Source organism: Mustelus asterias, chromosome 23, assembly GCF_964213995.1.
Source record: "Mustelus asterias chromosome 23, sMusAst1.hap1.1, whole genome shotgun sequence".
NCBI lineage: Eukaryota > Metazoa > Chordata > Chondrichthyes > Carcharhiniformes > Triakidae > Mustelus > Mustelus asterias.
In genome coordinates this window covers 31,054,967-31,072,176 of record NC_135823.1, presented here as the reverse complement: position 1 = coordinate 31,072,176, position 17,210 = coordinate 31,054,967, and the positions used below count along the sequence as shown (strand labels likewise).

General features: G+C 43.5%; 1 protein-coding gene across 1 annotated transcript in view; it reads left to right on the top strand.

The window, feature by feature from the left end:
- The first annotated feature begins 606 nt into the window (after nucleotides 1–606).
- The window catches only part of LOC144510609 (dual specificity mitogen-activated protein kinase kinase 3-like), a 126,598-nt gene continuing 109,994 nt past the window's right edge, over nucleotides 607–17,210 (top strand). The window contains exon 1 of the mRNA XM_078240190.1: nucleotides 607–1,101. Coding sequence (XP_078096316.1) covers nucleotides 1,086–1,101 — 16 coding nt within the window. The 5' untranslated portion in view covers nucleotides 607–1,085. The remainder of the gene's footprint in view (nucleotides 1,102–17,210) is intronic.

Sequence of the window (17,210 nt, the reverse complement as noted above, 5' to 3'; positions counted from 1 at the left end):
TGTGGCGAATAGGGGATTTTCACAGTAACTTCATTGTCGTGTTAACGTAAACCTACTTGTGACACTAATAAACTTAAACACTGTTGAATGGACTCAATGAGCTCCAAACAACCTTACGGGAAGACCCGCCCCCTCTGCATTGATTGGGTCGCTGCACACAATGACGACACTAGTCCACCTCCTGATTGGAGGAGAAGGCTGTCACTCAAGCAGCCGGCACGTCAGCTCTCTCTCGAGGCGGCTGTCTTTTTCACCGACGGCCCCCGCCCCCTTTAACTCAGCCGCTGCCTACTTGCCTCTAACCGTCTTCCGTTCCATTCAGATTTAAAAACCACATATTGAAAATAACCCCCTCCTCCTCCTCCCGCGCGTGGAGAGCAACTGTCAACAAAAAAAAACCGACAGCGCGACTCCCCGGCACCCACCAACCGTCTCCCAGTATGAAGCCGTTCGATTGGTGCGGTGGTCGTCACCCCATTGGTTGGCGGTGCCGTCAATCAGTCAGCGTGGCGGGGATTGGCCGGCGGGCGGGGGGGAAGTCAGGCGATAATTGGTCGTCGGCGGCTGTCAATCAAGCAAGGAAGGCGGGTCCGGCGGGGCGGGGCCAGGCGAGGCGGGTCCGGCGCGGCGCGGGGCGGGTCGGTCTGGCGGGGCGGTCCGGCGGGGCGGGGCGTGAGCTCGCTCTCCGGCCTGGAGGGCGAAGATGAGAGGAATTTAAAACTAGTTTCCAGCCCCAAGTTGGAGTGGGAGTGTGTGTGTGCTCATCAGTCACTGGCTGTGCTGAAGAGAGGAGGGGGAAAAAAATCTTGTTCCCCGACATGAAATCAGCCCGGCGGTTGTCTTAAGGCGGGTGCTCTGCCCCCCACACCCCCCTCAGCCTGGGCATCCCAGCCTTGCACAGACAAGTCCAAGCTGCAGCTTCCTCAGTGAATCCTCTGTGCAGCCAACCCCCACCCCCCCCCGCCTTACCCCCTAGCACTGTCTGCCTGCCTGTCAGTGAGTGAGTGAGTGAGAGTGTCAGGGGAAACACGCACTCATGAACTTTTGCATTATTTGAATTTGTTGAACAATCTCCAGCATCCATCATGTCTCTTTCCAAAGGTGAGTGCAATAATCTGAGGTGGACCTGCCTTTAGTTTTGGCATTACCTCAATTACATGCCATTTATTCATTATTTTTTGCATTGGTCTTCACATTTGAATGCTTTTCATATATTTTGCACTTTAGCATTATTATTAAATCCTTTGCCCCCTCCTCCTCTTTCATCCTCGTTTTCTAAACTGCTAGTATTTTCTTTTCACCAATCCATAATTTAAAATGCCTTCACAATTAATACATATGTGTGCCTCCTTTATTTATGTGTGTTTACTCTGACCTGACATTGATTTTTCTCAATGCATATATATGTGTATCACTCCCTTATATAATACGTGTGTACTCTAATCTAGCACTGATTTTTCTTGTAATTTTTAGATTTATGTTACACATGTAAAAGGGTTTTAATTTTTAAGTCAGTGACACAGGACTCTTTGTATGGTGTTGCATAAGATCTGTAGGAGGTAATAGGCATAAGTGTTCACCTGCACAAAATGGGGTTTTCTTAAAATAAATGCTAGAAGGGACTTGATATAGAGGAACCGTGTATGTGTTTTAATTTAACTGGTGAATCATGATCTATTATATAATATTCTGCAAAGAAGCAAGCAGCATAACTTTATTATGCATATTATGTATTTATATCTGTAAAATGTTTTGTCACTGCAGCAACTACAACATCCTTGATATTGCCCCTAAGATTGTTACTGCTGGGGTGTGAAAGGTAGTATATTTCAATGGGAAATCACTTTAAAATCAGTATAGATCAGTTTATTTCCTGTTGCTGCTTGCTGTTTTGTGGACGTACTGTAGTCATGGCTGTGAGTCAGGAGTGGGCCGAGTCAGTGTAATATTCCTGAATGGAGAGGGTGACTCATGGCCAGTGCATGGTTATAGTCACAGTCATAGAAAGGTACCCACAGTCTCGAGAGCTGACAGAAAACATGATTGTATGTTCAGAAGGTTTCCTGTTGACTAGTTGTCTGATTGGATTTGTCAGTGGACATTAAAATCTAAGATGTAGTATGGTGATCTTTTTCCAAGAAAAGCAGACTTCCTTGTAAGACTAATTGTGGATATGATTCATACAGCAGCTTTCTTCACTTTTAGTGCAGATATGTACAGTCTGACATTTTCAACAGTAAGCCTGCAATGAATGAAACCTCTACAGCCGAACATTTTTTTTTTGTTTTCGGCTGGAAATACTAATTCTCCTCACCCCCTTCCCCCTCCATTCTATGACTGAAGTGGTCAGTTAGGGGCCATTCACAATTCTTGTTTTTAATGAGAGCAGAATGAATTCTGGGATTTGTGGTCCACTTGTGTGTTTCGTTGTATTATTTATTCCTTTCCTAATGCATTTTTGAGAGCCGGTGAGCAAAACTTTAATTTCTTCCACAATAAACTAAGTACAGAAGGCTTGTAAAATCTCATTAAGAGGAGGTGATTAGTGCTGAGGATAATACTTCCTGGTCCATTGTCAGGATCAAGCACCAGAGGGCATGAAAAGTGCTTAATAAATACAAATTCTTCCTAATTCCAACTTCAGATCAGCATGGCGTGCTGTGCCATTTGTGCCCATTTCCTCCCCTTAGGCCAACTTGAGTGAGTTTGCCACTTAGTGCTGTATTAGGGATAGTTTTGCGCTTTAGGCCCTTATCCATTAGTATTAAATTGAGATTGTTATGGGAAAACTAGAGGTTATAATGCAGCAAAAACAGAAAATGCTGGAATATCTCAGCAGGTCTGATAGCATCTGTGGAGAGCGAACAGAACCAACGTTTTGAGTCTGGATCATCTTTCATTAGAGCAGATAAAGGGTTATCCAGACTCAAAACGTTGGCTCTGTTCTCTCTCCAGATGCTGTCAGGCTTGCTGAGATTTTCCAGCATTTTCTGTTTTTGTTTCAGATTCCAGCATCTGCAGTATTTTGCTTTTATCTTGGGTTATAATGCAGCCTTTGGTGTGGTCTAGTATAATGTGCCTGGATCATACAGCCTGGTTGGTTTTGATGAATTATTACCTAATCAATGGATTGGTGACTGGGACATCAACATGCCTAATACTCATGTTTAATCAATGAACATTACTACTGTTGAGTTGTTTTTAACTTTCTAAAAAAAAAGTTGACAAAATGATGACGAGTTAAGTTCTGGTTAAAGTCATGGTAGGATGAGTAATGAAAATTCCTGCCCTACAATGCCACGTGGTTCTTCTTGTTCAAGTGTCTGTTTTTACAACCCTGCACTATAAAAACAGTTGGTGCTTCAAGTGCTGACTTGATCATTTTGGCACTTTCAGCTCCACACCATGCTTGAACTATTGTGTGGTACACCATATGGTAATACGCTGCAGTGTATCTGCAACTTCCCCCACCTTTAATCCTCAGGTGAATTCCCAATCTCAGTTGTGTCATCCCAAGTACATACTGGAGTAGGTGGGAACAGATGTCTTTAGTAGAGAGGATCTTATCAAAATGACAGGTTTAAAAAACTGATCTCAATGCCACCCTCCCTGTTTTGTGGCCAATTAAGGAGGGGAGGAGGGGTGCGTGAAGATTGAGAACTAAGTAAAGGAGCAAATGCCAGTCCAGTTTGGTAATTCTTCTCCCGCTGTTGAATTCTTTTGACATCTTGGTTCCGAAGCTTGGTGTAACACATCTGTGCATGAAAGGGCACAACTTTCCATTAGTAAATGTAAACAGCATGCATCTTTGCCCTTCAAAGGTGATCATATTTAAAACCCACTCTCTTGGATGTTAAAATGAAACCCCTTGCCACAATTTTTCCTCAATCCTTTCCTGAAGTCCTCATTTTATGGCGGTTGTCCACCCTTTAATACCTCATCACAGGTGCCAGTATTGATGTTTGAGCCGATGGAGTGAGTTACCATTGTGACAGCATGATAGCTGATCGTACATTTATTATCCAACTGGAGCTCTGGATTATTTTCATACCCTTGCTCTTTGCAATAGAAAATCTGAGTGTATCTGGAATGAATTTCTTAGAGAGGAATGGGAAGAATTTTGAGATGCTGGGATCATCCAGATGATCTACAATAATCTTTTCCAGTTATTGACATTGACATTGCTTTGGCAGCAATGGCTCTTTTGGGTGAGGCATTCAACAGCGGTCCTGTCTGCACTCAGGTGGATGTAAGAGACCCCAAAGCACTACTTTGAAGAAGAGCTGGGGAGTTTTCCCTGGTGTACTGAAAATATTTAACGTTTCCTGCATTATAACAGTGAGCATGCTTTAATAGTAGTCATGTTGGCTGCAAAAGAACATTGAGAAATCCTGTGGTCATGTTTAATCATAATTCTTGCTATGCACTGTAACTCAGTAGTTTTGAGATAATTAAAGTAGCCTAGAGTAGAATCGGGGTTTCAGCTGAAACCAGGCTAGAACCTCACTGCCTCCTACTCTATGTAGCTGAATATCACACTGAACAACCATGGAATAGAGCTTTAACTTTAAAGACACGCCTGTGAACCTGCTGTTTGCAAGGCTTCTTGCAGTCAAAATTATGGCCGCACAATAGGGACGTAAATTTGCTTCATTTTTTTTAAGAGAAAAGCATTTAAATTTTCATTGCTGACAGAATTTTGTTCTTAATGTTCTTGCACTTAAGTTGCCAGGTAACAGAACACAGCTCCAACTTCCTGCTGACTGCAAGTTCCACATTGCTCTTGGCACACTCAAAATTGATTTGTAATTTATTTGAAATTGTTTAACACCTTATTTGATGTAGATGGCTAGAATGAGAACCATGCCAATAAAAGTTCAGATCTGCAACCTCTCGTGGTACTTGCAGTATTGCCTATGAACCTATGAAGCCAAACATTGCAAAGACTATGAGCTGAATTTTAATATGCAGCAGCATGAGAGTTTGGGTGTAATGGGAGGGGATGGGGTTAAATCCAGGAAAATTGCTGCTGACTTCTGCATTTAACTGCAGTGCACCAGTCTGAGTAAAACAATCCCAAGAGGCGAGGCAGTTTATCAATTTCAATATGTTGATTGTCAATTACAGCAATATTAGTATGGCTTTTGCAATTTAACTTTGGATTCATGGGTTTCCCGGAATTGCTGGAACTTGCCAGCAAGTTGAGAACGCAGCAGCAATTGAGGAATCTAAAGACATTACAAGGAAATATGCGGATAAGTACAGAAGCGTCACAGCTGCTTGCTTGTATGAAAGGTTTTGTTCACAGTACTTGTGCTGAGTTGTAACTTTGATCGCTTTGGAGGTTTATACATCCAATCTACTTGGGAGCTCTGATCCACCAGATCAGTATGGATACCAATTATGTTGTGTTACTTTGCACTTCGGTTGAGGGCCAAGATGACCAGCATAAGAAAAAACAGCAGGAGCAGCAACTGCAAGCTCATCATGACCTGCAGCTGCATAGGAAGAGGGCATCTGGGGAGAGCTGCAGCCACAAAGTCATACTCGGCATGCAGACTCGACAGACAGAGGATAAGCATGTTGACGTGTTGGGACTTGAGTGTCTCAGGAAGCTCAGGGCCCTGTCCCAGGTGGTGTCAGACATTTGCAGCCTCTGGAATAAGGCCTGATGCCAAGTGAAACTGGTGGCTATGCTTTAACTGTGGCTATCAAAGTCAACACCACCTGTAATTTCTTTGCTCTGGCTTCTTCCAGAGCTCCTATGGAGGTATATGCAGGATTGCATATTCGGCAGCATTCAAACACATCGGGCATAAATCTGAAGGCTTGTTTGGCAGGACATACAATTATGTCAACATTGCCTGTAATGACACCAGTCAACATAAGCAGGCCCTCAGGTTTGTGGCTGTAGCTTCCCACAGGAACCAGGCATCATCAGACGTTCATCGGTAGAAATGAAGGCATCCCCAGATCGTCAAGTCCTGGGCAGCTGCCATGATGCTTCAGTCCATGGCAGCAGTCCAGCCGCCTTTACTCCCTTTGCATCTTAAAGCAGATCTCCAGAATAGTTATGATGTGATGTGGCCTACAGGAGAAATAAAGTGAAGAGCACAGGGGGTCTACAGATGTTTCTGAAGAGGAGGAGATGGGACATAATGTGTCAATCCACCAGCAATGATGCACTTTGCTGCTGGAAATGTATTGTGAGGTATGGTTACATTCCATCGTACCACACCTCTGGCAACTGCATGCAAAAGCCATTCCATTCCTTACTGTCCATCCCACCATTCCCTCTCCACAAAGCTGTTCTGCAAACAAGCAAGCATCCCTTTACAATGCCCGCCTCCAGCTCAACAGCAATTCAGTACAACTAAAAAGGCCACTTTCGAGACAGCAACCAAAAATGGATGCTTCGTGAGGAGTGGTGTGAAGAAACTATTAGGTGGCTCAAAAATAATCAGTCTAACATTGTGTCACACCTCCCATGTGCATATCTTTATGTAATTACAATGCCATACTGCGGCTTTAACAGAGTTAGAGGTAGGCTGCACCATCCCTGCTCAGACTCAGATGCATTTTGTTGATGCCCTCTGGGTTTTGGAGTCTATGAGGACCCTGGTAAATATTAGTGACCTGCACCGTTACAGGATCTGCAACCTTTGATCACGAGATAATATGAGAGTTACTACTGATTGGGGCAATGATGGTGAGAAGCGGAAGCACTTTGTGCCAAATGCTCTCTTCCAGCCCCTTTTACCATCATCCCTCTGCCCATACTCATTTTCCTGCTAACAATGAGCTGGAGAATATTTTGTTGCTGATCAGATGGGCAATGAATGGCCAGGGCCAGATATCATACATCTCATTGAAGATGGAATTCATAGTTTACAAGTTATTGGTGAAGGCCTGCGTACACTTTAATTGCTGCATTTGATGCACCATGCAGATAGTCACTCTTTCCATGAAAGAAAATATCATTGCAAAAGTCTACACAACATCATGTTACTCATGTTCCAGACAGATTCCACTAACCTCTTTGCAAGTGTGCACAGTGTGGCTGGAACACCTGCGAATAAAACACACATCCTTTCCTGCTGCTAATGCAGAAATACCTTGTCAGTCCTCGAGGTGAAGCACCTGTGTCCAGCTGAGCAGAGCCTGGAGCATCATGAGACCTCCAATGTGGGCTCTCCCCACCATCTACTTTTGCTCACCTGTGATGTATGAAACGCCAAATACAAGCCCAACAATTTGGCTGATTGGACATGGAAAAGTTTGAGAATCCGAGTTGGTACATGCTCTACATGAGTCCCATGACAGTGCATACTCAGTAGGAGTTCTATTATCATCCTGGGGCACCCTCTGTGGGATGTTTGTCTCTGGAGGAGAGTAAAGACATGAATTAGAACTGCCAAGGTACACATTCTAAGTGATCACTATGTATGATCTATTTCACTCGTCATTGACATCAAATGAGTAAGTGTTGATATACTATGTGGCTGCCTAATATTTAATTCTGTCACCAGATAGCTGGGTGGCCTGTATCTCCCCATCTCCTATGACCAAGCATGCCAAGATGTCCAGCAGCACCACCTCTGCAGCTATAAGTTGACTTATGACTGGAGGACCGTCTCCAGAGATAGTGAACCTGCATGATAGGTTTTGTGAGGAGTGCTTTGCTGGAATCAGCTTGAGAAGACAGAATGAGGGGGTTGATGTGTCAGAATGTAGGTGAATGTGCTCACCTTTCCTGAGCTGCTCAGGCCATTAAACTGCTTTCAACATTGAATCTCGAGCATGGCACCACTGTCCTGGTGTTGATCTCCTCTGCTAACTTGAGTCATACCTTTGTTGCATCAAGAGGCTTGTTCCTGCTTTCGGTATGGAAGAGTTTCTCTCTGCAACCCATAGTGTCCCTACCATTACATCCGGAGAGGTGTGACTAAAACAAAATGCAGCGTTTGAATATCTGGACTCCATTCTGCCAATTCCTTCTGTTGTGTTTCCAACTCTCAATATCCATCAAGTTGCTTGTTTGGAATGTTCCTTAAATACTGGAGTTGAAATCAACTTGTGCCTGTTGTCACCACACCCACATGTGTTGACTGGTCAGAAAACCTGCCCCCCACCCTGACCCGTGGCGTGCTGGGAGCTCAAATCCACCGTACGTTTCAAAAGCCTTTTGATTTGTGCTTTAGTAACTGGCAGAGCTGTGCCTCCTAATATTAACATGATCCTAGACGCAGGGTCAGAGACGCAGGGCGCAAGCAGCAAGTCTGCCAAGTGAAGGAGAGCTGTAAATACCTTGGGCTAAACAATTGATGAAGGCTTAATGCAATTGAAATGCTTAAGTGACTTCAGATGAAGGTCTGAGGCCCCCTGAACTTGCTGCTATAATGTTGCAACTTTACTCAAATTACTTTATTGTAGACTTATGTTTCGGGGAAGTGTCTTCGGTCTCTTGTACATTAAGAGGTGTCATTATAAAGCAGGTTATTATTTGCAGAGTGATGTTGAACTATATGGAATCCAAATTAGATTAATTAGAGGAGTGATTAAATCACAGAAATTGAAGAATGGCAGCAGGATGTAATCAACTCTGCTCGTCTGATATGTGGGTGTGGGGTCACTTTGCAGTTGTACTGGATTACTCAGCGACTGAAACTAACCTGTTTTTGGACAGCATGTATGGAAATTACTGGTAGATAAGATGAGTTACAGTTAATGACGTGTATGAGCTGACAGGAGATGAATTTTAGGTGACAATCGTTGTGTCCCAGTTTTGTACTTTGACACATACGTCATGCTCATGTGAGGGGAATTGCCAAAACCTTTTCAGTTTCTTTCAAAGACTGTTCCCTTTGTTGTTAAAATGGCCTGCCTTTTGTTTGTGGATAGATATCACAACATTTATTAATTATCAAGGGGTAGATAAGCAAATGACACATAGTAATGTTAGCTTATTTCATTGAATCACATGCCCCAGCATTTAAAATTAGGCTACAGGAATAAAAAATGTCCGATTGAAGCTACTGATTTGTCAACATAAAAAAAGTTTACTTTGAGGGAACTGTGTTTGTGTATGTCTTCCGCATTTACATTAGGTGGCAGTCTCTATAGGATATGTTGGGCTGCAGCCGGTATATGAGAGATCTAAAAGCAATGCCAACTGTTAAACAAGTTGCTCTGAAACCAAACATTTGGTCACTTATCCAAATTATGTGATTCTATATTAAATTTTGTCTGATTACATTCCTGTGAAACATCTTGGGACGTTTTACTATGCTGAAGGTGCTAATATAAACTCAAGTTTTCCTTCAACAACCATTTGCAACGTTCGGACATTAGTTAAGGGTTGACCTGATAGGGTAGAGGACTTTGAGGTTATTGGTGATGGTCCATTCTTTCTGGTAGATGAGACAGTAATAAATGAGCAACGATCATAAGAATTAAAGGAGGTGGTTAGAAAAAAACCCTGAAGCCAGAAATTGGTTAATAATTGGAATTGTTGAAGCAGATGTGATAAAACCTTTGAAAGAGGAGTTTAAAAAGGGAAAGGTGAGGAGGAGAGTGGGCAGGAGAGTAAATTCGACTGAACCACAAGGAGAATGTTTAACGCGCTATCCTGGGGTTTTCTAGGACTATAGGGGGGAAATCTTAAAATTTCTCTAAGTGTCAGGCTCAGACAGAAAACCGGCATGAAGCTCTCCAGCTCCACAGACCAGTTTTCTCTCTGAATTTTGAGTCTCTTGGTCACCAAAAAAGTGAGTGTGGTTTATATACCGTCTCTCTGGCGAGGCCGGGCCTCATAGTGCCAGCACGACCCACTTCACAGCGATCAGGACACCATTTTTAAAGGGAGCCAGGATCAGAACTGAACATTTACTCAACACCCCCCCCCCCCCCAAATTCCCTTCACATCACTGGCATTCCCATTATTTCCACCCCTCTCCATCATTACTGGTTTTTCCATACTCCCTCCCCCATTCCCCACAATTTGCGCTGACATTCCCATCCCCCCTCAGTGTCCGCTTCAACCCTCCACCCCGCTTCCACCACATGTAAATGAAGCCTCCTTCACTGTCCCAGAGGGCAGTGCCAGGGCAACGGCCGGCTATGTCCCTTTCTCCATGGGGCTGTATATCCCTCTGCGACCTTGGTGGGATCCCCTCGACTGAATCTTGTTTGGCCAATCATGTTGGTGAGGTATGAATATTTAGTGAGGGGGGGGGGGGTTCATGTGCCGGGGGTCCGTTAATATTTAAAATCTTTTTAGATGATGCTTCTGGCTAGGGGTGGGGAAAATCAGAAAACATGATCTCTCCAGAGAGAATCACATTTCCTGATTCTCTCTAGACATTCCGCCCGCGCTGTTGATCCTGTGCAAGGAGAGTGCAGACTCAAAATCCTCAACCCCTATGATGTTTGACATTTCCTGCACATACATATGTTTGATATGAGGAAGTGTGGAGCATTTTGAAACCAGAGTCTGTGATATTGGAACACCTTTGTGAAGGCTCCTCTGTAGGTTGGTCTTGTGTTTGGATAAACATTGATGTAGAACAGGTAATTTAGTGTGTGAAGGAAATATAATCTTGCAGTCTTTTGCTGCAGTGTACTGGGTATTATAAGGCTGATGTCTGGAATTAGTTTGCTTCGTGTGTGAAGATTACAACATTGCCATGGGAATGCTTCTTTAGCAATGATTCAGTGGACCAAGACTGCTAAGTTGAATGATACCGATGGAGTTCATCCCACTTGCAGTGTGGGGCAGGCAGTACTATGGAAGCTGATGGTTAATAGCCATGCACAGAAATTGCCATCTACAACTTTTGATTTGGCTGTAAGTTTTCCCAAAAAGAATGGGCAAAGTCCACACTGGCCACAGTGATTGTGAGTGCATTCCTGACCAGCATGGGTTTACTCAGTATTCAACCGGCACACACTGCCAGGAAACGGGCACTGATGCCTCCCTTTAGAGGAGAAAAGTACAATTCCGCCTATTCAAATACAAGGCAGAGAATTAAACAATCTCCTCGTTCAGTGGCATTGCCATTGCTGACTCCCCCATCATTAACACCCTGGGCATTACCATTGATCAGAAACTTAACTGGATCATCCATGTACTGTGGCTCCAAGAGCAAGTTAGAGACTCGGAATTCTGTGGAGAGTAGCTCAACTGTCGCCTCCCCAAAGCCTGTGCATCATCAAGGCACAAATCAGGAGTGTGATGGAATACTCTCCACTTCCCTGGATGATTCCAGCACCAGCAGCATTGAAGAAGCTCAACACCATTCAGGACAAATTAGTCCACTTGATCGGCACCCCACTCAGCCCTAAACGTTCACTCCCACCACACTGATACACCGTGGCAGCGCTGTTTACCATCTGCAAGATGCACTGCAGCGACTGGCCAAGGCTCCTTTGACAACACCTTCCAAACCCATCACCTCTACCACCTAGAATGATAAGGGCAGCAGGCGCTTGGGAACTTCACCACCTGCAATTCCCCTGCAAGACATACATCCTGACTTGGAACTATATTGCTGATCCTTTATTTTTGTAGAGTAAAAGCTCCGACTTTCCTCCCAAACAGCACTGTGGGTGTTCCTACACCACATGGACTGCAGAAGTTCAAAAAAGGCAGCCTACCACCACCTCCTTGGGAGCAATTGGGGATGGTAATAAATGCTGGCCTTGACGGCAGTGCTTGCATCCCATGAATGAATATAAAAGGCGATCTGGATAACCTGCCTCTCTAGAGGAAAATGTTACCTCACTTACCTGCCATTGCTGCTATTGACGTGATATTATGAAAAAAAAGGTGAACTGTGTTCCAGAATGGCATTTATTTAACTCTGCGTTCATGCATCAGAGCCAGTAGCATTTGGACAAATACAAATTATTTACATCTCGTTGGGTTCAGTGTGGTGTTTGCACCTTTTTGTGATTTTTTTTTTCTTCAAAATTCTATATTTTGGGAGGGATTGTTTAAGATGTGAAATGTGAACCTGCATTCTATAGCACCTTTAACAAAGTAAAACGTTCCAAGGCACCTCAGATGAGCATTATCAAAATTTGGCTTTGAGTCATATGTGATATTAGGGCAGATGACGGTCAGAGGTAGTTTTTACAGAAAGCATTAAAGGAGAGGGAATTTCAGAACTCAGGACCTTGGCTAAAGCATTGCCAAACTACAGCAGTATGGTATCATTGGAACTTGTTCAGTACAGAATTCTAGTAGAATCAGCTTTGCTTTTTCTTGATGTACCCATGCATGAGATCTTATGGTGCAGTGGGTGGTGTCCCGGCCTCTGAACCAGCAGCTCCAGGTTTGAGTCCCAGTCCACAACTTGAAGGCCAAGGGTGGAGCATTCATTTTGCAGCCAAACAGGTTAAATATCAACCTGCAAATCCTTCCAACACATGTCAATGGCAGGCAGTAAGAGATTCCTTCTCAGCCATTTGATGGAAAGAAAGTTGGAGCCTCTACCATTGCTTTCCATAGCTGCGGGCGACAACATGCATTCCCTGAATGAACTATAGCACACCATTACCCCCATCGATATATGAAACATTGTCAAATGACTAAGCATACACATTTACTTCTGTTATACTATATAGCTTGTGACAGTTGCAAGGTGATTATTAGCTTGGAGATGATGCAAGCTTTACTTGTACCATTATAACTAATGTTTGGTATAGAATCAGTAGTCCACCTGTTACAGCTTCACTGCAACTGGTGTCAAGCAAACTTTTTAAAATCTTTATGTAGTCTGGGAGTTTTTTCAAAAATTTTTACTTTTTAATTTGAAAACAAGTGGATTTCTTGTCAGAGCTCTGATTTCCCTGACTATCCAGTTTTAACTTGGGTACTTGCTGTAAGCAGCCATGCAATTGACCCGTTTGAAGAATGACAGGTAATTGAAGGCGGTGGCTGGCCCTTCTGAATTTTGCCCAGCCTTTCCTTCCTTGGGCACGTATTTATCCATTACTCAGCTCATATCCTTTCTGAGATTGGAACTTACTGTGTGGGAAATGGCAAACTTTACTTACACCATGTTATTTTGTACCAAGTGTGCCATCCAGCTGACTTCCCAGAAAAGCTGGAGTGCAATACTTTGAATCTTCTGCAACAAAGGCTAGAGTGGATCGACCCTTAATCTGTGAAATTATCTTGCACAGAGAATAGGTGTTGGAAATTTAAATTCTATTAATATGATTGAAGCTATAGTGTGTATGTGACGAATTGACCAGTAGATTAGGTGTCCTGTTTGTTATTCATGAACCGACACTTCAGGGCAGATATGTCAAAACTGGAGGTGGAAAGATAACCTGCAAAAATGAAAGAAAGGCTTGAAATGCACAAAGCTAACATGCTAATAATTTGATTGGGCCTTTCCCCAGAACCGCCTTCAACGGGGAATGGAGAAAAAGAATCCTTGCATGCTTGCTTACTTTAAGATCAGGTGTGTGAAAAGTGAGCTTGATAGATGTGAGAAAGATGAAGCATTTGATAAGTATGATGAGGTCAACAGGATGTGTTGTGTAATCATTAAAAAAAAACTTCATCCTAAACACATGGGCTGTAGGCATCTGCTTCCTGCAAACTGGAGATGATGATTTACCATTTCCTTGATTTTGTTTTTAGATTTAGTTATTCTGTTATAAAGGTCGCTTGTTGAAATTCTTGTACCTGTTTTAATCCATTTTCCCCTTATTTGTACACAAGCCTAGAATCCATGAATTGGGGAAGTGTGGGTGGACAGCAGATGGAACTTTCTGTTCCGGTGGTGTATATTCTGGGCTTGATGAAAATTTGATGAGTAATTTACTGACGTCAGGGTTGTAAGTTTCTAATTCTGGAAAGCCATATTCTATTCAACATTAACGCTGTTCCTCTCCTCACAGGTGCTGTCCGTCCGAATGAGTATTTCTGTTTTTATTTGTGATTTTATTCTCTGTGGTAGCTATAACTGGGACTGTTGGAACATAACTTGGGTCTAGGTCTTGGTGGTAATACTATGATAATAGAACATAGAACATAGAAAGCCACAGCACAAACAGGCCCTTCGGCCCACAAGTTGCGCCGATCACATCCCCACCTCTAGGCCTATCTATAGCCCTCAATCCCATTAAATCCCATGTACTCATCCAGAAGTCTCTTAAAAGACCCCAACGAGTTTGCCTCCACCACCACCGACGTCAGCCGATTCCACTCACCCACCACCCTCTGAGTGAAAAACTTACCCCTGACATCTCCTCTGTACCTACCCCCCAGCACCTTAAACCTGTGTCCTCTCGTAGCAACCATTTCAGCCCTTGGAAATAGCCTCTGAGAGTCTACCCTATCCAGACCTCTCAACATCTTGTAAACCTCTATCAGGTCACCTCTCATCCTTCGTCTCTCCAGGGAGAAGAGACCAAGCTCCCTCAACCTATCCTCATAAGGCCTGCCCCCCAATCCAGGCAACATCCTTGTAAATCTCCTCTGCACCCTTTCAATGGCTTCAACATCTTTCCTGTAATGAGGTGACCAGAACTGCGCGCAGTACTCCAAGTGGGGTCTAACCAGGGTCCTATAAAGCTGCAGCATTATCTCCCGACTCCTAAACTCAATCCCTCGATTAATGAAGGCCAGTACGCCGTACGCCTTCTTGACCGCATCCTCCACCTGCGAGGCCGATTTAAGAGTCCTATGGACCCGGACCCCAAGGTCCTTCTGATCCTCTACACTGCTAAGAATGGTACCCTTCATATTATACTGCTGCTTCATCCCATTGGATCTGCCAAAATGGATCACCATGACAAGCATGTATGTTTCTCCTCCCAACTGGCCTCTACCACCCAAAAATAGTTTTGCCCTTCCCCCACATTCCAAATATGTTGTTAGACATTCTTCCTTCTCTCTACACCGTCATTATGTTGAAATCAATGGGGGTTATTTTCTTAATTTCACCAATTCCACCTGATCCTCTGAATTGCATTTTCAGGAAGGTGGTGGCGTAGCAGTATTGTCACTGTAATAGTAATCCTGAGGCCCAGGATATTGCTCTGGGAGCTTGGATTCGAATCCCACCACAGCGGTTGGTGAAATTTGAATTCAATAAAAAATCTGGAATTAAAGGTTTATAGATGACCATTAAACCATTGCTGATTGTTCTAAAAACCCGTCTGGTCCACTAATGTCCTTTAGGGACTTACCCAGTGTGTCTACATGTGACTCCAGACTCACAGCAAATGTGTAAAAGCAAATTACTACAGATGCTGGAATCTGAAACCAAAAGAGAAAATGCTGGAAAATCTCAGCAGGTCTGGCAGCATGAAAGATGCTGAGATTTTCCAGCATTTTCTCTTCTGGTCACAGCAAATGTGGTTGACTCCTTCCAATATCTTGGCCAAGCTGCTGATCATCTCATGGTACCGAGCTTTTTACCATGGAGAGCATCACAACATATCTTGTTCTTGGGTGGAATTTTCTTAAAAAATGGTTCTGACTGAAAACTGGTTTGTTTCTCCCCAGAAATAGAGCCATGTGTTTTCACTCCTGATCTTCTGACACTGTTTTTTAAAAAAAAAGCAGGGGTGCATGTTTTGCGCCACCATTCCCGCGCCCTCCCCACACCACGCAGGCATCAGACTGACCCAGCCACATCCCCCAATGGGGTCCCCTAGAGGCCCCACCTCCATGCCGGGGCACTGCTCAGCCATGTCCCTCACCATCTGGGTGCTATACTCACCTCCATGCTCCTGGCATGGTCATCATGACTGGTTTCCATTTTTGGAAACCAGATGTGATTCCCGCCGGCATGACATCACGCTGATGGGGGTGGGGAGCGAACGGGTGCTGGGTTGGGGGGGCGTGGGGGGTGGGGGGGGCTGTGATGTGGGGAGCATCTATGACCCAAAGTAGTAGTGTAAAGCTGTTTAATGACATTTAAATTCATTCAAATTGATATAAATCAGGTTCAGGTCCCAAAAAGAAACACATGGGAATCTCGCCAGCACAAATCCCATTATGGCCCCCTCATGAGATTTAGTGACCCTAACCGGAATTGTGCTTGTGGTAAATGGGCCCTAAAATCACTGTCCTTGTCTGACATTCACACTTTCTAACAAGTGTTGATGACATCACGCTGTTGCTTTAATCATGGGTGAGAACCCTGATTTTAAAAAAAATGTTCCACCTCCACCCCCTCAACCTTGCATTGTCATCAGAAGGGTAGGTAGATCTGTGCCCATTCACAGCTACTGTTTTGTTGTCTTGGAGACCAAAATTCTTGAATATGACCCAGAAATAGTTGGTAAACCTATTGAACTTTCCTTTTCATCCACATTCTCCTTCCTAATCTTCTGCATTGTATATGTTTATACTTAAGGTTTGCAAGGACAGTGTTATAATCTGGATTTGAGGCATTTTCAATAACCTTTGCAAATATCTTGTCTACAGATGTCAGAAAATTGTGCATGATTTTTAAAAAAAATGCTCAGTTCATCAAACTATAGTGACATTGGTGTTTACAATGCAAATGTGTTTACTCAGATAGTGTATATTTGTCCATTTTAAACTAATTCATTCTTGGGTCTTGGCCTCATTACCAAGACTAGCATTTATTGCCCATACCTGGTTATTCTTGAAAAGGTGGTGGTGAGTCGAGTGTTTGAATTGCTGTGTTGGAACTATACACTCTCAGTTCTGTTGAGTAAGAAATCTAGGATTTAGCGATAATGAAAGAATGGTGATATCTTTCTAAGTCAGGATGGTGCGTGACTTGGACATGAAATTGGGGTGCACCTGTTGCCCTTGTCCAGTAACACTGGTACTGTTTTTAATTCAATTGTGCATTGCTGGAAAGGCCAGGATTTATTGACTATTCCTGATTGCTCTTGAGAAGGTGATGGTGAAGACAATGCTAGGTTATTCCAGGGGGAAGTTAGGACTCACTCAGGTTGCTGAGGGTCTGGAGTTGCATACAGGTCCATACTGGCTGAGGACAGCAGATTTTCTTCCCTAAAGGCCGTAGTGAACAGGTGGGTTTTTACAACAATTTGCCAGTATCGTGATCATAATTACCAAAACTAGCTTTCCATTCCTGACTTTTATTAACTGAATTTAAATTGTCCAGCTGCTATAGTGGTATTTTAACCAATGTCTCTCTGCATCATTAGTCCAGGTCTTTGGATTACTAATTCATTAGAATCATAGA